This window comes from Kogia breviceps, chromosome 8, assembly GCF_026419965.1.
Source record: "Kogia breviceps isolate mKogBre1 chromosome 8, mKogBre1 haplotype 1, whole genome shotgun sequence".
In the NCBI taxonomy this organism is placed as follows: Eukaryota; Metazoa; Chordata; class Mammalia; order Artiodactyla; family Physeteridae; genus Kogia; species Kogia breviceps.
The window spans coordinates 19,408,632-19,432,878 of NC_081317.1; the positions used below are offsets into that span (position 1 = coordinate 19,408,632).

Genomic DNA, 24,247 nt, shown 5'->3' on the forward strand with positions numbered 1-24,247 from the left:
TCTATTTTATCTGCATGTGTGTGTGTTGTGTCCACTTTATATTTGTGAAAACGTTTTTCCCACCTACTGGAGATCGGGCAGGGGTCCAGTCTGAACTATCCCTGCACTGGAGTTGGCTCCTGCAGACACCAGTATATGCTTGAAGAGATAGGTTTCTTGCACACAGTAGGTGCCCAACAATCGTCCACAGAAACACATGAACTTGAATGTTACTGTGTGCAAAAAGGGACCGCGAGCTTTAAAGGTGAAAACTGAGCCTGAAGCATTTAGTATTTTAGGGTCAAAAAGTTGGTTATTCCCCGCGTCCCCCCCCCGCCCCAGTTGTGAATTAGCTAGCTGGCTAGTTGCACCAAAGTGATCCTGACGAACAGGCTTCGATCGCGGAAAAGCACAGTTTTTGAGGTCCAGCCCCCCGGCCCGCGGCTGGAGAAGTGGAGGGACTCGCATTATCCTCCCACCCCTACCCCCACTTTCACCCCTTTCTTCCCTGGGGTTGGACTGTTTCACCCCGTCTCCAGGCAACCGCCAGGCGCGAAGCCGGACGTCATTTCCTGAAGAGCCCGCAGGGGGGAGGGGGCGAGAGAGGGGGAGGGGCAAGGGGGCGGGGCCAAGACTGGGCTGGCTAGAGCGACGGCGTCGGAACTCGGTGGAAGATCGGCCCCGGGCTGCTCAACAGTTCTCAAAGTCCCGGCCCGCGGCTGCGCGGCTCCGTCTGCGCGCGGGTGGTTCGGGGGGCGCACGGGTCCCCGGGCTGCTGCCTCCCAGGGCTGCCCCGGACATGCCCCGCACCCCCTGCCGGACGCTCGTGCGGCTCCATCAGCTGCGATTCGGGGGGCTCTGGGACTAGAGCGCCCCCCACCCCAACTTATGACTTTGGGGTCCCCCAGCCCGAGAGGAACGGGCGGCCTGGCTGGGGGAGCCCCGGGCATGGTGTGACGGGGCGGTCAGCTTTGCTGGGCACCCCCCACCCCCTGCAGCCACCCGTCGTCTCTGTGCCCTCCAGAATGTAGCTGCTCTCTCCGCGTCCCCCTGGACTCCAGCCGCAGTAGCCGCGACCTCCGGGCTCCAGCCGCCAACTCCTTGTCCCTTGGGACCCCGCAGCCGTCTCCGGCTTGCCAGGACTCCAGCCGCTGTCTCCGCGTCCTCTGGACTCCAGCCTCCGTCTCTGCGCTCCGAGGACTCCAGTTTCGCGACCTCCTCCGTCTTCGCGCGCCCGGGACTCTAGCACTGGTCTCCGCGATACCCCCAGCATTCAGGCACTGTTTCCGTGCCCACCCCCCGCCCCGCCCAAGCTCAGACTCCGGCAGCCGTCTCTGCGTCTCCCCGGATCCAGCCCCTGTCTCGGCGTCCCCCCAGCTCCCAAACCCAGACTCCGGCTACGATCTCCGCGCTCCCGGGGATCCAGCTGTCGCGCCAGTGCCAGCGAGTGCAGCGGCTGCCCCACCGCGCGCCCCGAGTCCGCCCGGCCCTCGGCGGGGAGATGAACGCGCAGCTGGACGGCCTGTCGGTGAGCTCGTCCTCCACCGGCTCGCTGGGCTCCGCGGCCGGGGCGGGCGGCGGCGGCGGGGGCGCGGGGCTGCGACTGCTGTCTGCCAACGTGCGCCAGCTGCACCAGGCGCTGACGGCGCTGCTGAGCGAGGCGGAGCGGGAGCAGTTCACGCACTGTCTGAACGCCTACCACGCGCGCCGCAACGTCTTCGATCTGGTGCGCACCCTGCGCGTGCTGCTGGACAGCCCGGTCAAGCGGCGTCTGCTGCCCATGCTGCGGCTGGTCATCCCGCGCTCCGACCAGCTGCTCTTCGACCAATACACTGCCGAGGGTCTCTACCTGCCCGCCACCTCCTCCTACAGGCAACCCATCTGGGGCGGCCCCGACGGCGCGGGGCCCGGGGAGGTGCGCCTAGTGAGCCTGCGGCGCGCCAAGGCCCACGAGGGCTTGGGCTTCAGCATCCGCGGGGGCTCGGAGCATGGCGTGGGCATCTATGTGTCGCTGGTGGAGCCAGGCTCTCTGGCCGAGAAGGAAGGGCTGCGAGTCGGGGACCAGATTCTGCGTGTCAACGACAAATCCCTGGCCCGGGTGACCCACGCTGAGGCCGTCAAGGTAGGGCTCTGGTTTGGGGATGAGTACGGGGCAGAGTGGCGAAGCTCCTCATATTGGCAGTAACTCCATGCTGTGTGTCCTTAGGCAAATCGCTTGACCTTTCTGGGTCCCGTTTTTCTTAAAAGTATTTCTTTAAAACAGGAACATCTAGTTTTTTGAGCAAATAGATGCCAGGCACTTGGGATATAGTGATGGGCAAAACGGACATGGACCCTGCCTTCACGGGTCATAAAGGCTAGTGCGTGGGAGACAGGTGTTATCAAATACTTAGGCAAATGTGTGATTACAAAGTGCGACAGGGGCTGTGGGTTCTTATGAGCATTAAAAGAGATAAGGTCTCTGCTTGGCATATAGTTAGTTATCAGTGGGTGACCTCCCCTTCTGCTGTTGTAATTCTCATTATTCTCTAGGCTTTTGCCCCTGAAAGAAAGTTTTGTTAGCGTCAGAGTGGTCCAAGGAGGCTGGTCTGGTGACCCACAGGGTTCTGACCTGACCCTGCTGTTTATTGAACCAGGCCATGTATCTTGGGACACGTCACTTGCCCCCTCGTAACCTCTGGTGCTCACTTGGACTGTAAGTGTCTCTAACCTTGTTGGGAAGGAGGCGTCTGCCTGAATGTCAAAAATAAATCCCCCACCCCCTTGAGAGTAGTTGTACTTTTTGTGTCTGTTAATTGAGAAAAATAACCTCCTGACAACTAGCTCTTAGGGATTTAATAATGCTGTTTAAAGGAATGTACATGTTTGCTGATCTCGTGCCCAGGGCTATTGCAGATCAACTGGAGTATGAGGTGGAGAGCGTTTGGTTTATGTGTGGATTCAGGGATCCCGTGCAGGGGTACACACAGACACACACCTTTGTGTGCAAGAATTGAAGGGTTCTGGGGAAAAGAACAGTGACACAATCTGCTTCTGCAGGGAAAATGTTTCCCAGGGGATTGGGGCTGCCTTGTGACCAGCTTCTCACCACCCCAGCACTCGCCCCTGCCTCGGGTCCCCTCTTTGCAGGTGTTTTGGACTCCAGTGGAGGGCCTGCAGGCTGCTGGGGAACGCTTAGGCAGCAGAGGTCCCCAGGCTACTTCCTGTGTCCGTCAATGACCTGTGGCCAGGTGCATCTTGAAGCCACTTCCTGACTGTTCACCTGGGGCATGACCATCCCCTGACCTTGGCTTCCCTCATTTGCTTCCTGATCTCTCTACCCCTCAGGGAGGCCCCTGAGGATTTTAGAAATTTCTTCACTGCTTCTGAAAAAAGACGGATGAGTTTATTTTGTTCAGGGGTGCAACAGACAAAGCTCCTTGTGGGTTTCGGGCATCCTGCGGTCTCCTCCCCCCAGCCAATCTCTTCCTGTTATCTGACATTCCACCTATTTATAAAGAAATAGTCCATTAGCCTTTGACCCTAAAAGCTCTGGAGCTCCCAGATGATCCATTTATACTTGAAAGATACTTGATCCAAATGGTCATTTATAAACGTGGATTCAATTTTAGGGGCAGTTTAAAAGGACTCAGGTAGCTTAATCATCACAAGGTGATAGACTTGGGAAAGGCCTCGGGTAACCTGGACTTTCGAAACACTGAGTCTCCCTTCAGTTCCCACCCCAGACTCTGCGGCACCTCTAAGGCTGGAGCTGCTCGGTTGTGAGTTTCCGTTTGGCCCTCCCCCATCTCGTTGATGGCGCTCTGCATCTTATCCCTGAACGTCCCTCGACTACACCAAGGTGCTGCTAGCCGGTGGCTCAGGGCAGCACCAGGCCTTAGCTCCTGTGTTTACTCTTGTTGCTTCCAGAGTCAGACCTGAACTCGCGTGGAATAGCTTTTGAAGCTTCCGAGCTGCCCTTGCTGGCGGGGTGCGGGGCGGGGTGGTGTTGATAGGAGCAGAACTGCCCTTGGATGGGTGAGAGCCAGTGCGATCCGGGCAGCTCCTTATATCCCTGTCACTTTTCCTGAGCAGGCTGAGGGAACACTTGCCTCTCGGGTGACCCTCTTCCTTCCGGCCAATGCCAGACACACAACCAGCCTGGAACACACACTCCTTTGGACCCTCCAGAAGCAAGAGGCAAACGAGTTCTGCTTTGTGTCACCTTAACTCCGGGGAGAAAGGGGGCCGGACTTTCCATGGATGGAATTTAAAACGGAGGAGGCGGAACCTCATCTCTGAGGCCTCAGGAGGGCCTGGGCTTGCAGGATGGGCGGGAGTTTCAGGGACAGTTTAGAACACTTGCAGCTGTTGACACATTTCCACAAAATGAAAGGTGTTAAGTCCCTTAACTGAAAGCCCAAAGAGGCCCCGGCTTCTCTACGAGGTACAAACTGCCCTTAACCGGGATTTCTGCACTTCCAGCCCCTCTTTATAAGCTATCGTGCAGGGATTTTTAACTTCAGATTTTATTCAAATGGCACCAGTGTTTCTGCTTCTGTCCTTCTTCTGTTCCAGGATATCATGTTGCATTTAGTAGGAGATGTGTTTTCTTTTTTCTTCTTCTTCAATTTTATTTGTTTATTTCATTTGTTTATTTTTCGCTTCCTCCCACAGTTTTATTGAAGTGTACCTGGCAAGTAAAAATTGTATGTATTTAAGGTATACAACGGGATATTTGATACACCTTTATATCGCAAAATGATTACCACAATTAAGCCAATTCACATATCCATCACTTCACAGTTACTTTATTTTCATGGTAAGAACACTTAAGATGTACTCGCTTAGCAAATTTTAAGAATACAGTTCAGAATTATTAACTGTAGTCACCGTGCTGTGCATTAGATCCTTAGAACCTACTCATCTTATAACTGGAATGTTTACCAATATCTCCCCTTTCCTCCACCCCCAAACCCTGGCAACCACTATGCTACTCTCTACTTTCATGAGGTCAACGTTTTTAGATTCCACTTATAAGTGAAATCATACAGTATTTGTCCTTCTGTGTCTGGCTTATTTTACTTAATACAATGTCCTCCAGGTTCATCTGTGTTGTCACAAATGACAAGATTTCCTTTTTTAAAATGGCTGAATAATATTCCATTGTATATAAATATATGCCACCTTTACTTTCTCCCTTCATCTGTCAGTAGACACTTAGGTTGTTTCCATGTTTTGGGTACTGAGATATGTTTTCAATCTTGAAATCTGTATTTTTCCTCTCTAGGTAGAAAGTGGGGAAAGATCCTCTGAGCTTCTCAAAGGAGAGATTAATTTTGTGTGTGTGTGTGTGTGTGTATAAAGAAAATTAAATTTTAGGAATCAAATTCCTTAAGAGTTGATGAATCAGAGAGGGTCACCTCCTCTCTGAACAGAGGAGATTGAGTATACAAGGGTTCTTCCATTTCTCTTCTGACAAATCAAGTATCCATTGTTAGGGCAAGTTCAGTGAGGATTTTATGCTCTTTGGTGGGGCTCCCCTTCCTCTCTTGAAGCCCATTTGCTAAATCAGTAGGGACAGGTGTGGATAAGGCAAGCCATTTACTATTTGCAATTATGTTGAAACGTTTGATTTTTGAAAAGTCTATCTTGAACGAACAGGAGCCAAGCGAATAACAATTAAAAAGTAGATCTTTCAAAGATTTTCAGCTGGGGCTTCCCTGGCGGCGCAGTGGTTGGGAGTCCGCCTGCCGATGCAGGAGACACGGGTTCGCGCCCCGGTCCGGGAAGATCCCACATGCCGCGGAGCGGCTGGGCCCGTGAGCCATGGCCGCTGAGCCTGTGCGTCCGGAGCCTGTGCTCCGCAACGGGAGAGGCCACAGCAGTGAGAGGCCCGTGTACCGCAAAAAAAAAAAAAAAAAAAAAAAAAAAAAAAAAAAAAAAGACTTTCAGCCAAAAATGCTTGATAAACTGGCCAAGAAGTCCACAGGCTAGGGATGTTGGACTCTGTTGCACATTTGTTGTGTGACCTTGGGCCAGTCACTGACTCTCTACGGGTCCTAGGGTGGATGAGCCAGGGCTGCCCAAGGTCCCTTCCAGTTCAGACAGTCTGTGATTTGCTCAGTATGTACTACACAGAGGCATTTAGAATGTCTAATCCGGTGTTTTCTTGTTCTTTTGGAATTGATTTCGTTTATCACAGAGTAAAGAAAGTTGGCTAACGATTGGGAGACAAGAATCTTGGCACTTTGGGGTAGCCTCCTACCAAATCAAGAAATTGATGGCTTACACACTGTGCTGACGAGAACTTGACTGCTGTCCCTCAACCCAAGAACACTAACCCTTGTGCCATTCCAGAGTAAATGAGAAAAACGACAACAGGACTGTGGCCTGCCCAGCACCACTCTGGGAGCGTTCAAAATCAAATGCACTCACCCGCCTGCTTGCTTGCTTTCTGAGTCCCAGATTCTTCCGGTAGCAGAATGCGGGGTATCCACGTGCCGCCAGGATGTGTGTGTATGGATGCGTGTGTTTCACCTCGATAAAAATTAAGCAGCTTCAGTACAGTCTCTGAATCCCCCCAGGTACATCCAAGGAGCATATTAGAATTTGAAACGTTCCGGAAGTTTAAAACAGTGGCTGGCCCTTTCATTTAGTTACAGTTATCACACCCTCCCTTCCTTTGCATAATAACCTGGGAAGAATCTGTCTGGATTAACAAAATTTATTGTATTTGGTCTGGCACATTCTAGGTGACACATTTGTCATCTTCCCATTGTACATGGTTGGCTGAAGCCATTACAAATTATTACCACTTCCAACTTGGTGTCTGAAACGCAGCTCCTCCTCCCCTGTCTCATTCCTGTCTTCCAATTTGGAAACCATGGGTAATGTGTTCGTGGAGACACACAGGCTTTCCTCTGGCTCTGCACTCACTCTTGGGTCCTCTGAGTCCTGCCAGCAATGACATGTGGAAAGCTCACTATTAATAAAACCATTATTGAATAGATGTTTGGTTGCTGGGCCCAGAGCGGGATGCAGTACCTTGAGAGGGTGCATTTCTTTAATTTAGTCTTGTGTATTTATTTGGCTGAAGCAGGTCCTCAAGGTTTTAGAAAATGATGGTGCCTTTCAACTGGTTATTTACGGTTCAAATCAAAGAAGCATTTTCTAGGGTGGAAGAGAATGCCTTTATTTGATTTTTTCAGGATTGATATTTTTATAGTAGAAGATTCCTGCCTCCTGACTTTAAGCTGGATGGGAAAGAGATGTAGAATCACTCCAGCGCCAGCTTCTTGTTATTCCCCCTCCCCCTCCCGACAAACCCAGTTGTTTATTACCTGCCGTAGATTCATCATTTAGATGGAGCTACAAAGATAAGTATGATCCTTTAACCCCCGACCAATTGGATTTTGTGCACGGTGCCACTTCCCACCTCCGCCTGCCTTCAGCCACAAGACACCCAGTCTGTACGCACCTGTCAAGTGCACGCAGCCCCTTGCCTGCGTGTCGGCTCGGCTCCGCTCGTGCTTGCTGCACATGTGCATTTCCTCCGAGTCATAATCCCCCGCCACCCTTCAAAGGGCTTTGCACTAAAGCAGGCGTTCCTGGGGATTAGGCTCCAACTGACTTTCCAGCAAGGTTCTTTGATGACCTGGAAGGGCAGTGTTTGGTCTCCACGGCTCAGGGACCCCGGACTAGTGCCCAGCAAGGACCAGATAATCTGATTAGAAAGAATGACATTTCATGGCTAGAGGTAGCTGCAGGCTGCAATACAAATCTTTCAAAACCGATTCTATTTCTTCCTTTTTTCTTCTTCTTTAAAAACCCCCAAGCAAGAATCTGACATTAATGTTGAGCGCACACAGACTTCTAATTGCGCCCCAGGGCGGGAGCCGCCTTTTCAAGATTCCTGTGCTGCAGACATTTCCATTGTACTTTTACAGCAGGACAGGTGGAAAGGGTGCAAAGAGCAAAAATCAGCCTCCTCCATTTGCTTCCCGTGCACTCGGGCATCAGCTGCAGGAGACAGCACCATGGGGTCGGTGCACTTGTGTCTTAGCCTTGCTTTCCAGAACACTGCTGGGAAGAGAGGAGGCTGACTCAGTGTGTGTCTACTGTATGCTGGGTGCTTTCTCCCCGCCAGGGAAGGCAGGGAGGTCAGGAGGGTTGTGTCCAAGGAGGTGAAATTGACTAGCCCAGGGTCACCATTGGGATTAGGAGTTAAGTAGCCCTTTTGCCTTACCTCCCCTCCTGGAACCCAGCCCTAGGGATATGGACCCGTCCTTCTGGAAGGCAATGCCAGCCCCCTGCTGGAAGGCAGGCAGACGGCACATTTTGTGCCTGACATTCAGGGGGCCTTTTAAAAACTATCCAAAGGCTTCATTTTACTAAGTGGGGAATCTGATGCTTACATGTCGAGAGAAAGTGGCATGTTTTAGTCCAGCCTGTCATCAGGCAGAGCCGTTTGTCCGCTGGTGCTCTAAGCAGCACTTACCACACCCAGACCTGTGTCTTGTACTTGGAAATCAGAAATGACAGAATACAGCCCGTGCCCTCGGGGAGTCATGAGGGGGACTTGGATCCATCCATGGCCACAGGTCACCAAGTGTTGATATTTGTGTTTGTTTTTTAAAATTTATTTATTCATTCATTCATTTATTTCTTTATGGCTGCATTGGGTCTTCGTTGCTGCGCGTGGGCTTTCTCTAGTTGCGGCCAGCGGGGGCTACTCTTCGTTGTGGTGCCCGGGCTTCTCATTGAGGTGGCTTCTCGTGTTGCGGAGCACGGGCTCTAGGTGCGTGAGCTTCAGTAGTTGTGGTGCACGGGCTCAGTAGTTGTGGCTCGCAGGTTTAGTTGCTCCATGGCGTGTGGGATCTTCCTGGACCAGGGATTGAACCCACGTCCCCTGCGTTGGCAGGCAGATTCCCAACCACTGCGCCACCAGGGAAGTCCCACCGAGTGTTCTAAGTGCCGTGACATCTGCATGCATCTGCATCCATGCCACCCTCTCCAAAGCAGTATCGCCCCCACCCCCCCAGCTCCTCCATCCTTGTACCCTGCTTTAATTTCCTTCAGCACACTTGTCACTACCAGAAGGACATTTTACTGTTTATCATTTGCCTTCCCCACTTCGAGTAAGCTCCGTGAGAACTGAAGTTTGACCTGCATTACTCACTGACACACCCCAAGCACCTCCACGGTGCCTGGCACGCAGTAGGTGTTTTAATAAATAAATATTTGCTGAATGAATGGAATGATCTTACTCCCAATACAGTGCTGGTGACTTCAGGATTCCTTGGTTCTTGAGTGTGATTGCTTAAGAAAGTCTGTGGGTTGCAGTGTACTGGGTGCTGGATAGAAAAATCAAGGAAAGCCATAGGCTCTACTGTGTGCTGTACCAGGAAGCTAGCAGCTGTGTGGCTGTGGGCAGATCACTTGACATCTCTGAACCTCAGCTTCAGAACTGTGAAATGGTCAGAGCTACCTCCCACTTGCCTCCTTCCCAGGGTGGCCGTAGGGATCAAATGAGTTAATAGGTATCAAAACCTACTGAAGAGGAAACCCTCTAATACCACTGAAGTGAAACACCTTTAAAAAAAAGTGTGGTCTGTGATGGTGGGCAATAGCTTTTTTTTTTTTTTTAAATAAATTTATTTACTTTTTATTTTTGGCTGCGTTGGGTCTTCATTGCTGCACGTGGGCATTCTCTAGTTGTGATGAGCGGGCGCTGCTCTTTGTTGTGGTGCGCAGGCCTCTGTTGCAGAGCACAGGCTCTAGGTGCACGGGCTTCAGTAGTTGTGGCACATGGGCTCAGTAGTTGTGGCTCACGGGCTCTGGAGCACAAGCTCAGTACTTGTGGCGCAGGGGCTTAGTTGCTCCGCGGCATGTGGGATCTTCCAGGACCAGGGCTCGAACCCATGTCCCCTGCATTGGCAGGTGGATTCCTAACTGCTGCGCCACCAGGGAAGCCCTGGGCAATAGCTTTTTCCAACGTCTGCAGCCCAAATCGACCCTAAGAGACCCCTTCAGTTATTTCATTTGTCACTTTGCTTTTAATTTAAAAATCATATTCCCAGAAGTGGGTTATTTCCACAGCCTGACTGTGTCTGAGATTCCAAAATAGAATCATTTATGCATTCTGAAGCAATCAATGAACCAATTTCGGGTGAGATATATCTTCTATATCTTCTGGCTTTTTATTATTTAAAAAAAAAATAAAAGAAAGAAACACTTCAGGTTTCAAGAAACCTCAACATTTCAGGTGAAGGGCAAATTCCTACTAATCACATGTATGTTTCAAAGCTGCTTTATCTGAGAATGCATAAATGGTTTTTTTTCTTCTTTTTTTAATTTTTTAAATCTTTTTTGCTGTACGCGGGCCTCTCACTGTTGTGGCCTCTCCCGTGGCGGAGTGCAGCCTCCGGACGTGCAGGCTCAGCGGCCGTGGCCCACGGGCCCAGCCTCTCCGCGGCATGTGGGATCCTCCCGAACCAGGGCACGAACCCATGTCCCCTGCATCGGCAGGTGGACTCCCAACCACTGCGCCACCAGGGAAGCCCTTTTTTCTTCTTTTCCAGTCCCAGCCCCTTTGCCTCCTTTCCCCTTTTGAGAATTTGTGTTCCTTCAGCTAAATTGGCTGTGGTACTGCGTCTGCTGGCAGCCAGTTTCATAGTTATTTTTCCTTTCTACCTGAGTTTTCATAATATCAGCATCCTCTCAACTTTGAATGCAAAGCAAATAGATCAGCCTCCCATAAACAAGTCCCAAGCTGTCCTCTTTACAGTACATTTAAGCTAAAGGCTACAGGGAAGAACATAGTAAAGTGACATCAAAAGTGTGTTTCCAGACACCCAGGTGGTTGGGGCCTTAAAAGTGGTGATTCACAAATTAACAAGCCCCCCCCCCACAAGTCTTAACCACTCTGAGGTTTGGGAAGCACATCTTTCTTTTGGATTCCACCCCTTCCCCCTACCCCACCCCTATTTATATCCACATAAAGACTTGATCAGAAAGGTGGATTGAGCCTGTCCCCATCCTTAGCTGTTTCAGAGCACAATTCCAGATGTGCAAGGTCAGCTGATACATTGGAAAATCAAGGGAAGGGAGGTCTGTACCCAAGAGGTAACTTTTGGAGATGGACCTGGGTTCATCTGACAGTGTACTTGGCTGTGACCTTGAGCAGCTGCCTTTGCCTCTCTGTGACTCAGACTCCCACACTGGTGAGCCTGGTTCACTGTCCTTACAAACAGGTCACTGACGCCGTGGCACATCAGAAGTTTGAGAAATAAAGATGTAGAGGTCCCACTGGAAGGATTGAAGTGAAAAATGCTATCGACTGAATTTGCTTGGCTTTGAAAGTTTTCCTTTGTGCCTCTTGAAAAACAAAGAAAAAATGTATTTGGAAGAAAACTCTGTAACTTGGGGCTTTCGTGATCCATTGTAGATGTTTGAATTGCACAGTCATTTACTAAATGTAATCAATATTCCCACATAGACAGAGTTTCTCGAAAATGTAATTGCTCCTATCTGGATGTTGGCATCTGCATTTTCATTTTACAGCAGTAATCAAGCCCAGGGATTGAGTGCAATTGTATGCCCCGACCTCCCTTAAAAATGTCGGGAGGCAAGATGGACGCATGGCCCAGAGGCCAGCGTGTGACAGCCTTGTCCCCTGATCAGCTGCATGTCCAACCTTGTTCCCCAGCATCCTTCCCTGTTGGGCGCCCCAGAGGCCCTGACGAGGAGGCAGAGGAGTTAGCTGTTTCCAGAACCCATTTAAGCAATTAATGCAGGTGAAAGTGGTGATTTGACAACATGGGCATCCGCACTTAAAAAAAAAAACAAAACCCTGTAATTTATTTGAACCACATCTGCAATGGTGTTCTAGGCTTCATTAAGAGGTTTCTGATTAAGAAAAGAAAAGAATAGAAAAGTGGTCCAGCTATCAGAAGTTAGCCTCCCATGTAGGCAGGGAAGCTTCGCTCAGAAGTCCTTGGGGAGGGGTTTTCCTTCTGCCGTTTCCATCCTCCTGGCCCCAGATGGGAGGGTATGGTGTCCTTTGGTGTGTCTGGACCCAGCATGACCTTTATTCTTTTCTTCATCTCTCTTCCGCCTCCCTCTTCTTTCTTCTTGGGTTCCCCAAACCTCTCCCAGATTTTCCCCAACTCTCCTGAACCCTCTCCCCCTTCCAAGAGTCCTTCCAAATCCTGAGATTTTTAAGTCTGCTGGGCAGGTCAGCATGTTCAGATCGCCCACAGATTCCTTCCCCTTTTCCCCCAAATGTCTGTCTCTTCACCCATCTCCTAGCAGGGTGGTCTCTGAACAGGATCTGTCCTCCCTTTAGTTTATTTATTTATTTTTATTTATAGCTTCAGCTCTTCTCTAGTATTAACAACAACTTTATTTGCCCTGGAAGCCCTGGCTCATCTCTGACCCTCTGATGGCACCTCTCCGCTCACCTGCAAATCGTGGACATTTCCCAAGTTAGTAACTTGACCTGCCCCTCTTCTCCATGGTCCCCGTTGGGGATTGCACCAGCGCTGGCGGGGTTAGACTCTCTGGGACTGACCTCTCCCCGGCGGGTCTCAAACCACTCCTCCCCCGCCATCGCCACTGCCGGACCTCAGAGGCCTCCTCTCTGTCTCCCATCTTGCTCACCTGCCGCCCAGTCCATTCTGCACCCTGGAAGCAGGGTGAACTTTCTAAACTTGGGTCTGATCCAGCCATGCCCTGCCTAGTGCCTCGCACCGGAGCTGGGAGCCCATGGGGCAGAGGCCGAGCTCCTCACCCTGATGTTCGGGCTGCCCATGATCCGATCCTTTTCTACCCACAGACAGTCCTTTTCTCCGGCTGTTCCCAAGTGCAGTTCACAGTTGGCCAGACAAACAGCACACCCTCCTCTGAAACAAGGCTTTGTTTCTCTCTACCCGTTGACATCCACGGCCCCAGTGCATCCACCCAGCAGTGCTGCCCCCATCCGCGAGAAACCTTCCCTTCTCCCCTCCCCTTCCTCTGGGTAGTGGCCTCCTCCTTCACTCTGTTGTGACACAGGGTATATATCTCCTAGTGTTTTCTTGTGTTGCTCTGCGGACAATAATAACCTTTGTACATATAAATTCACTTAAACATCATGACAGCCCCGTCAGGTAGGTACCACGTTTATTTGCTTCATTTTGCAAAACTACAAAGAATTTGTCACTTGCCTGTTGTCACAAAGATGGAAAGTGGCAGAGTCAGGATTTAAACCCAGATTTTGTTGACTTGAGGGAATGTATCCATCACCCCAGCACCGGAAAGAGGCAACATCCTTCTGTGCTTGACCCTAGAGCACAGACGCTCTGGGTTTGAAGCCCGGCTCCGCCACTTTGTACTGTAGGGCCTTGAGCAAGCTTCTTAACCTCTCTGATTCTTAGATTCCTCTTCAATCAAATTACGATGGGAATAATAGTCAAATGGCAGGCAAGTTACTTAACTGCTCTGTTCCATTTCCTCATCTCTAAAATAGGGATACTGATGGCATTGCAGGTAATGTATTGAAACACTGGGCACATCTATTAGTTTGAACATTGAATGATTACCCACTGTGTTGGGTCTGTTTTCCTACCAGGTGATGTTCTGCTTTGTATAAAATACATAACACACAAGTTGCTTACAAGCCTACGATACTGAGGACGCTCATAAATATGACCACATGGAGGGTCTTCTGTGCCACCAGGAGCTCTGCTTGGGCTTCACACACCGACTCTTCACACAGCCCCCGGGGAGAGGGGACTGAGCATCTGGGAGAGGAAGTGACCAGTCACCTGCACACAGATGGGAGGTCACAGGACCCGATTTGAACCCAGGTCTTTCTGCCTCCAAAGCGTTGCTCTTGGCCACTGCTCTCGACAGCTTCTGAGAAGCGGAGTGTAAGCCGCGGTGCTGGCCAGACCTGGGGTTTCGTAAATGTACGCTTCTTCCCTCATTTTTTCCATTTGGCAGGAAAAGCCATGAGGAACCAAACAACCCAGGCCACAGCCGCCCCGCCCCTTCCTGGGAAAGCTCTGTGCATGTCCTTGACTAAACCTTAGGTACAGAGGTGGCAGTGGGCACTCCTTGCCTCCTTTCCTTGTCCCCCTCTCTTATCTCTCTCACCATGCCCTGACCTTTGTCAGGATTTTCTTTTGTGCAGTCTGTGGAAATTCCCTAACTAGATAGCTGTGACCTCAACTCAACCCCCATTAGGATAAACCTGTAACTTACGAAATCATCTCACTGGATGGTGGAGGCTCGAATCTGTCTTGCTGTCTGCCACCTGGGCAGGATGAGGACAGAGTCTCCTCGGCCTTATGTAAAAGACTGGTGGCCATTGCAGAGTGGGTAAATCAAAGACCGTGTTGTTGGGTTCACAGGAAACATGAGGAGTAGAGGAGTCTGTTTGGGCTTTTAAAAAAATAAAAATGTGTGTGGGGGTGTTAATGACCTAAGAGATACGGGTTCAATTTAGAAAACTTAGAAACCCCAGAAAAACACAAAGGAAAAAAAACCCAGATCTGGATAATCCCCTCCACCCAGAAGGAGTCACTGTGGACAATTTGATTCCTGTCTGTTCAGTCCCCTGTGTGCCTATGTGTGTAAATTTGCACTGGGAACCTTCTATAAAACCGCCACTCTGAACATAGCCATGGATCCTGCCTCTTTCAGCAGACAATGTATCAGGACTGTTTTCCCACCTTGATAAATGTTTCTCAAAAATGATTTTTAATGATTGCGTAATTCATGGTTTATTTAACTAATTTCTTCTTGTCGGACTGTTTTTTTAAAAAAACATTATCCATATTTCTGCTTTAAACATCCTTGCACATTAATCTTTAAGCACATCTCTAATAATTCTTTGGACTGTCTCTCTAGAGGTGGCATTGGCTTAGGGGATAGGCAGATTTTTAAGGCTTGGGTAAAAGAGCCAAAGTGCTCTTGGGAAAGAGTTTGGGGTTTTTGTGGGGGTTTTTTGGGGTTTTTTTTTGCGGTACGCGGGCCTCTCACTGCTGTGGCCCCTCCCGTTGCGGAGCACAGGCTCCAGATGCGCAGGCTCAGCGGCCATGGCTCACGGGCCCAGCCGCTCTGCGGCATGTGGGATCTTCCCGGACTGGGGCACAAACCCATGTCCCCTGCATCGGCAGGCGGACTCTCAACCACTGCGCCACCAGGGAAGCCCAGAGTTTGTTTTTATTACAGTCCCTCCTCCCAACATTAGCAGCGTATGAGACGCCTCATTTTTCCCCAGCCTCGCCAACACTGGATATTGTATTTCTTTCCCATTTTTGCCAATCTGATCGACAAAATGTATCCTGCTCTGATCTGCATAATTTAAATAGTGAAGTTGAACTGCTTTGCATGTTTATTGTTTGTATAGCTGTATGTACATATATATGGTGTATAGAATATATCATATATTATATACATATATAGATATATAATACATATATTATATAAAACATTTATTTGGTGTATAACTTTTTGATGTTCTTTGCCCATTGAATCACAAGAATTTGACATCTCCATGTCATCAAATCTATCAGCCTTTTAGTTTATCATATCTCCTGGGTAGATTGTTAGGAGGTGGTTGATTCATCCACTTTGAATTCAGATTCTTCAGTCTAAGGGTGAATTAAGTTGGAAGCCCACCCCCGTGTTAACTGAGAATGCACAGAAAGTGATGACGGACAGGAATGTGGAGAGTCAGCAAGGAGAATACTCCCCATCCATGTATCCACTCGTGCACTGAGAAAATGATACTGATATAAACTGATTTTCCTGATGGATGGATGCGCTATGGACATTGATTCTAGACAGCAAAGCAGTCCATTGCAAACCCATCGAGGCGCACTGGTGATTATATTTATGACTCCTAGAATCTTGTTAGTTCCTTCTTAAAGGAAAAAAGAAAAGAAGAGACAACATTTAAAAGAACATTTGTAGGGGCTTCCCTGGTGGCGCAGTGGTTGAGAATCCGCCTGCAGATGCAGGGGACACGAGTTCGTGCCCCGGTCCGGGAAGATCCCACGTGCCGCAGAGCGGCTGGGCCCGTGAGCCATGGCCGCTGAGCCTGCGTCCGGAGCCTGCGCTCCGCAATGGGAGAGGCCACAACAGTGAGAGGCCCGCGTACCACAAAAAAAAAAAAAAAAAAAAAAAAAAAAAAAAAAAAAAAAAAAAAATTTGTAAAGCAATTTACTTAAATTATAAGAGACTAAAAGCCAGGCTTAGTAGATAATTGAAGAATTGCATTAAAAAGGAATCAGTATCTTTCTGGAATCCTCTGTCCTCACCTTGTGAATTGTTTTGCAAAGGGAGGGTCACTCTGTCACTATCTTGTAAATCTCTCATGGCATTATCGCCAAGGACAACATTTTTTTTCCCTCTCTTTGATCCTTCATGTTTTTCCTTTTCACACAGCCTTAGTTCACTGAGACATTTAGGGGCAAAAATACGGGAGAGCAGGGGTTTTGAAATTTCAGGTCCCCGTTCCAGCCTCTGGCATCCTGGCATTCCCAGCACTGGAGCAAAGGTTTCCTTCTGCATCTTCACACTGAGCCTTTGGAGAAGGTCAAACTCACAAAGATAAGAGAATGAGGGGAATGCGCAGGTGATATTTGAAAATCCACTTATTAAGTTCCCAATTAAAGGCAAGTTTAAACATCATTAAGAAAACTGAAAAGGAGGAAAGAAGATGCAGATATTCCCACCCTCCTTAACTAGTCATCACTTCTCTGCCATTTCCCCTGGCCTTTATCTCTATGTATTCACATTTCCTCAGTGGTTTAATTACCTTTCTCCTTTCATTTTTGCTTCATACGTCTGTGAAAAATATCTCTGCTTCCAACTGCGTATAGAAGATGTCTAATCCTTGAGATGTCCTTTAGCATTCATTCATCAACTTGACAGTTGTTTTACTGAGCACCTTCTATGTGACTGGTGTGATTTAACACCCTCTTTAAACTCTATGTATCCCATGTACTTATTTGTTAATATATTTGTAATTAATATTACTTCCTACTTCAAAAATAACTGAGTGACTTAACCTAAAAAGCATATCGTGAAAGAGGGATGAGAAACCATATTGAAAAGTGTATTGTGTGTGTGTGTGTGTGCGCGCACACACACACACGCACACGTGTTCACGCACAGGCATGTGTGAGGTAGTGCCTTTATAGGGATGATATTTCATATTCCAATGGAATTCTGAGCTTCCTAGCAACCAAGGCAGAAAGAGAAATTAATACATTTTTTAAAGATTCTATAGAGAACTCATTGGTACTTCAGGAGAGGTAAAATTCCTCATTGGCTGTCAGTTTCAAGAGGAAGGAGGTCAATTTCAGGAGGAAGGCAATTTCATTTGCATTTTTCATTGTCTCTCATTTTATGTGGAATCACCCACAGTCTCCTATCTTTCATATTTATTGATACATCTGTGACCAAACCAGAAGAATTTCCTGTCTTCTCTGTCTATTGAGAAAGATGTGGATAAAATAATCACTTACATAAGTGAGTTTGCTGAGATATGTACTTTCAGGGACAGGGAGCAGCACGTGCAAATAGCTTGGAGCACTTGATACTCTAAGGAAGGCTAGGTGGCAGGGCAGGAGATGAGGCTGGCGGGGCAGCAGGGCCAGCTGTGCAGGCCCGAGAGGCACTGAGAGAGTTTGGGCCAGGGCAGGGAATGGTCCACTTGCGTTTTATTTTTTTGTTGTTGTTACAGTTCAATATTTGTTTAACATCTTTATTGGAGTATAATTGCTTTACAATGGTGTGTTAGTTTCTGCTTTACAACAAAGTGAATCAGTTATACATATACATATGTTCCCATATCTCTTCCCTCTTGCGTCTCCCTCCCTCCCACCCTCCCTATCCCACCCCTCTAGGTGGTCACAAAGCACTGAGCAGATCTCCCTGTGCTGTGTGGCTGCTTCCCACTAGCTATCCACCCTATGTTTGGTAGTGTATATATGTCCCTGCCGCTCTCTCACTTCGTCCCAGCTTCCCCTTCCCCCTCCCCATATCCTCAAGTCCATGCTCTAGTTGGTCTGTGTTTTATTCCCGTCCTACCCCTAGTCTCTTCATGACATTTTTTTCTTAGATTCCATATCTATGTGTTAGCATACGACATTTGTATTTCTCCTTCTGACTTACTTCACTCTGTATGACAGACTCCAGGTCCATCCACCTCACTACAAATAACTCAATTTCGTTTCTTTTTATGGCTGAGTAATATTCCATTGTATATATGTGCCACTTCTTCTTTATCCATTCATCTGATGATGGACACTTAGGTTGCTTCCATGTCCTGGCTATAGTAAATAGGGCTGCAATGAACATTTTGGTACATGACTCTTTTTAAAAGGATGTCCGAACCCCCTGCAGAGACTAATCTTGAAGGCTGAGAGAGGAGGCTGGAAAGCCGTTGCAGTTGGTGGTCCCTGTAAGAGGTAGTAATTAACACAGACAAAAATGTGGTGCAGAGGAAGGAGCTCTGAAGACAGAGTGTTAATTAGGGCTTTTCTTTCTCGTGACATTAAAATATGCCACAGGGGCAGAGAGTCCACACACCAATTTCTGTCCTCTCTCAGTGGGGCTAAATGGAGAGGGTCTTCCTAGTGCCTATGGCTGCACCTGGGACCAGCTCAGGGTTCAAGAGTACAAGGCCTCTCATTTATTTACAGCCTGTAAGTCCACGCTCCCTTTTCCGATCCTCTCCTCGTCCATCCTGTGAGGCCAAGACATAGGATTGGCCTTGTGTTATTTGAACCTTCTTGAACTACTGGTAAGAGATGCATGAGTTTGGAGAATCCAAGATTCAAGTCCAAGCCCAGCCTCTTATCCTCTCTGTGACCTTACATAAGACACTTCAGCACCCAGATGTTCTTTCTTCATATGTGCAGTGGGAAGAATAAAACGCGTGGTCATTGCAGTAATTTTGCTGTTATCAATAATATTAACCACCATTTGCTGGCACCTGCTATATGCCATGCCCAGTGCAAGATGCTTTGTGTACATTATCTTGTCTGTCCTCATTTTTTCCATACAGCTCCATAAGGGTAGGCATTAGTAGCCCCATTTAACAGGTGAGAAAGCTGGGGCCTGAAGGGCTTAAGGAACTTGCCTGAACTCTCATAGCTAGGAAGACGTGGAACTATGTCTGGGAATGGTTTTCTAGTGAGTATACCTTTTACTGAAAAACTCTTGAGGGGTCCTCCAGCTCAGCCACCTTTTTATTTTGATGCTTTATAATACTTTGGTCCCCAGAAGGGATTGGAAGATAGAGCCAAGATTTGCCTAAACGGGGAGATTTCTGGAGCCTGTGGAAGAAGGCATGAAAGAGTATGGATCCCTGCGCCACAGTGAGCTCTGCTTAGGGAAAAGATCGCTGCACAGCCCTCACCCAGTCCCATCCACAGCGCCCATAGATGGGGGGCATTCAGGCCTCCTATAGGTCCAGGCTTCACAGTGCTGCCCCCTGCAGGTAGTTACAGGAACTACACAGAGAGGGACAGGGTTGCATATGAAAAAAAGACAGCCCAGTGCCTCTGGGATTCCACTTTTCTCTGGTGTAGAGAATTAGATAGATGCACGTGTGCTCCAAGATGCACGTAAAAGTATGTTATCGCAGATTGCTGGTGCTGGCAAAAATGAGAAGCAACATAAATGTCCAGCAATAGGGGAATGGGAATTCAGTGGTTGTGCATCTCTGCCAGGGAATGCCATGTAGTGTTGGAAGAGGTGATCTTTCTAGGAAAGAGCTTCAAAATATATTTTTTTAGCTGAAAAAAAAAAAAGACATCAATGAAACCTTAAGTATGAGTCAGCCTGTGTAAACCTCAGACAACAATAGTTTTGTGTGTGAACATCCACGTGTCTGTAAAATGCACACAAGAAGTCGGGAAGGACAGACACCAGAATGCAGCTGTGTGTGGTTACCATGGATGGTGAATTGAGACTTCTGCTCTAGGTTCTCTATAATAATAACACCTAACCGTTCTGTACCTCTTACCTGTCTTCCAGGCACTAAACACTTTATGTATATTAAGTAATTTAATCCTCACCACTGCCCTGTGAGATAATACTACTATTATCCCGTCTTATGCCTGGGACACTGGGGTACAGACTAGCTAAGTAACTTGCCTGGGGTTGCCATCGGCGGGTAGCAGAGCCAGGATGGGAATCCTTGCAGCCCTGCTTCAGAGCTGCGGCTCTTAACCATTCCCTCTTCTGCTTCTGTCTCTGAATTCCACGTGTGTCTGAGGTGTGTATGCCCACGTGAGTGTGCAGAAGCATGGAATGGTGACCCAGGGCTGCCTGAGCCCCAGGCTAGTGTACTGCTCTTTCTGTGGCCTCATTTGAACAAATTCCTGGGGGCTGCCTGGCGTCTCGAAAGCCCAGTGAATTATCTTGAATGAATGAGCAAATGAATGAAATGAATGAATGGGTAAGTAAGTGAAGGCGAAGGAACAGGGGGAGGGTATAAAGAAAAGAGAACATGCATTGTGCCTTAAGGAACTTGTCTTGTAGTCTTAGAGACAGAATGTATGAAGGTGATGCAGAGGCTATAGTATAGATGGCAACAAAAACATGCAAGTGCGCTGGGTGCTCTCCGAGAAGGGGAGTCACTCACTATCTAGGAAGGCTTCCTGGAGGTGGTGGGAAAGGGGCTGAGTGTCAAAGGCGGGGCTGATATGAGGCAGTGTGGGTTAAAGGAAAGAAGGACGTTTCTGAAGAGGAGGAAAGTTGGGAGGGAGGGGCAAGAGTTGCTCATGTATTTGTATTCACGTAGATGGAAGGTTTAGAGAATTTCTAGGGCTTTTGTTTGGGAGAAGAAGCTGGCAGACGTAGGAAGGAAATTCATGTGCATTTAGTACCTACTCTGTGCTATGTACTATATAGGTAGTTTACATTATCTTAATAGTCCTTACAACAGTTGCATTTTAAATGCAGAAACAGGCACAGAGAGGTTAGGTTATTTGCTCTGTGCCACACAGCAGGTCAACCTCAGAGCCAGGATTGGTGCCCAGTGAGTCTGAACCCAAAGCCCAACTAGGCAGCATCCTTCCCTCTCTTCCCCATCACTAACCTGGGTCTTAGACCAGCTCCCTCCCCTTCCTGATTTTGAGTGATCTGTTCCCCAGAAGAGAAAACCTTGCCCTGAAATAAGCTGGATGACTCACCATTATGTGTCCTTACTCGAGACGTTACTGAAACACTTCTTTTGTACCTGCCCCTCCAGACAGTAGTCTAATGGTCTTGTGACCTTGTGCTTGCACTTTGGTGCATATTTTTGAACACAGGAGCATGTGTGCATCTGTCGTGCTAACACCCCTCCCCCCGCCCCCCAGTCCCTTCGCACTGTAGCCCGTCTCCAGTCTATTTCTCAGTCCTCTGCTGAGCAGAGAATTCTATCACCTGGACTGTGATTTTGGGGTGTCAGAGTCAGCTCTGAAGAGCTGAGCGAGGCAGATTTGCCTCCTGAGAGCATTAATCCGAGTAGCAAGTTATTAAGTTTGAAGACATATACATATAATTTACATTTCTACAATCATAGCACGCAGTCTGAGTAGTCATCTGGTGATGGGTCGTATCTTAGCCGTGCCATCCGACGGGTCAGATCCAAATTTCCTTATTCTGACCTGGTGGAATGCTGGTGAGCCCCTCGGTCGAGTTTCATCAGTAAATGTGATAAGAAGCAGGGGAGCAGAGGACTCTGGTGACGGCTCTTGCTCGCAGTGGACTTTCCCCCTAGATCTCATGGGATTTTTTTAGCCTTAGCTCATTGGATTCTTAAGTATCAGGCACTGTGCTCATAGTGAGATACTCTCTACCTAAAGAGAGAGTAGAAAAGAGATCTTCATTTTACAGGAGGGAAACAGATGAACAGAGAGGTTTGGTAACTTGTGTGAGGTGGCACAGCTTATAAGCAATGGATTCAGGAGACTGGATGATTCTGCAGGTTGCTGCAGCAGGAGGGGGGTGTGGTTGACAGTCACCAACAGTCATAGGCAGAGCATGCAGGCTGCGTTAAGCTAGCTTTTGGATGTGATTTACCGCACATAAGCAGCTGCCTACAAAGAGCAGGGAGACACAGTTATAGTCCCATTGGAGTGTGTCCACCCCCCCACACACAGGTCCCTTTGAAGGACCCTCTGCTGCCCATGATAGTGCCGAGTTGGGGGGTGCGTCCTGTGACACCTGAGATGCTCCCTCTACCCCTTGGGTGTTTTCTTAAACCCTTCTGGTCCCTCCCAATTGATATGGAACCTCAGAGCCTCCAGGTTCAAGATCTGGTTCAGGGACCTGATAGCAACTTCTTTTATTTTATTTTATTTTATTTTTTTATTTTTATTTTTATTTTTTGGTGGTACGCGGGCCTCTCACTGTTGTGGCCTCTCCCTTTGCGGAGCACAGGCTCCGGACGCACAGGCTCAGCGGCCATGGCTCACGGCCCAGCCGCTCCACGGCATGTGGGATCTTCCCAGACCAGGGCATGAACCCGTGTCCCCTGCATCCGCAGGCGGATTCGCAACCACTGCGCCACCAGGGAAGCCCAACTTCTTTTCTTTTAAATACAGCAATGAACCAGAGGACATTGAAGTTTAACTTGGGGCAGGACCTTAGCAATCAGGGATTCCAACCCATTCATTGCCAGTTGGCAAAACGGAGGCCCAGCAAGAGGAGGACGTAGCCCCCGACCACCCAGCAGGACACAGTGGCACAGCAGGGACATGCCTGGGTCTCGGTTTCACAGCCAGAGTTCTTTCTACTTTGCCCTACTGCATAGGGCTGCTTGCCAGAGAGAGAAGCCACCAGTTCTGTGAAATGCATGGCCTGGGCACCTAATCACACTATCCTCCAGATGGCCTGAGCCTCGGGGATCAAGGTAGCAATGGTGAGTAAGTGTGGAAGGCAGGTGGAAGGGTTGTCAGGGCTAGAAAGCACCAGCCAGCTCTTTTTAGGAATTAACCCCTCCATTCAGTGACACCTTTTAAAATAAGCAAGCGGTTGTTTGTTTAAAAAAAAAAAGGGAGACAAGAAGACAATGAGAAAATAGAAACTGAATTCCTAGACCATCCCCTCCTCCTCGCCTTCCCTGCGTGACACACAAGGTTTAGTCAAAGCACAGTGGATGGAGGCCTTCCCTTGGGGTTCTAATGGCCACGGCACCGAGACCATATTCCCAGAGCCTGCTTGGATGTGGAAAGTGCTGTCTCAGGAATCTTGTGTTTTCTTCAGTCTTGCCAGGAAAGTAAAGATGGATAATGATGCAGTGGATGATGATATTCGTGCTCTCCAAGACCCCATGAGAGCCCATGTTTACCGCCACCTCCCCCAAGAGCCAGTATCAGAGGTTCCAGAATGGTCTAGGCTTGAGTGGCCGTCAGACTTTCTGGTCCCACAGGCTTGGGAGGGGGAAACTGAGGTGCAGAGGCGAAGAGGCTGGTCCAGGGCTGGCCTCCTGTGTCTGGGCTGTACCCTCTCAGTCCCTTCCCATCTTGGGTTGCCAGTGTCCCTTTCTGTACCACACTGAGGACGGGCAGCACTTGGGAGACTCAGTGACCTCCCAGGCCGTCTCCGGCGCCAGCTCTCCGTGGTGTTCTCATCAGTCATTAACATCCTCTCCGTTCTCAAGGTTGCTGCTTGCCTATTTATAGAACTGACCAAGAGAATTCCACTATTGCCAGCAATACAGAATACAGATCATGCACTGTGCATTGGTTTTCATTCTCTCAGACGCCTCTTTTTTTTTTTTTTTTTTTTTTTAAACTCCTTGGACAATGCTTATCCACACCTGGTTTCCCTTCTTAATGTGGACACTCCTGGGAGGAGAGGCGAGTGGGCTCTGCTACCTGCTGACCCCCCCACTGTGTGCAGAGGCCCGGCCCTCAAGCACACTGTTTCATTGAACCCTCGCAATCCTGAGAGGTGGGCATTGTCTGCATCCCACGTGTGCTGCTTTCAGAGAGGAAGCAGCCGGCCCCAGGGCTCCTGACCTACAAGTGACAGAAGCGACTTAAATCCGGTTCTGCCCAAATCCACAAGGTCCATTCCTTCCACTTGCCTTCCCCGTTTCCTAATTCCAGCGCAGCCTTCCGGATGAGATGAGGAAGGTGGCTGCAGGATGATGCCTGTGCATGCTGTGGTTCCTTTGGAGGCCACATATATGCTTTCTCATCCAGTCAGGGCGACCAGGTCTTTCTGAGGACCTACTGTGCGCCTGACGGAGCCTTGTCTCTCTCCAGGCTGTAGGTGCCCTGAGGATACG

The 24,247-nt window shown here is 48.8% G+C and overlaps 1 protein-coding gene across 4 annotated transcripts in view; it reads left to right on the forward strand.

The window, feature by feature from the left end:
- Positions 1–615: 615 nt before the first annotated feature.
- WHRN (whirlin) overlaps positions 616–24,247 on the forward strand; it is a 91,482-nt gene continuing 67,850 nt past the window's right edge. For all 4 annotated transcript variants that reach the window (XM_059071316.2, XM_067040895.1, XM_067040896.1 and 1 more), the window contains exon 1: positions 616–2,101. In XM_059071316.2, coding sequence (XP_058927299.1) covers positions 1,481–2,101 — 621 coding nt within the window. In that variant the 5' untranslated portion in view covers positions 616–1,480. The remainder of the gene's footprint in view (positions 2,102–24,247) is intronic.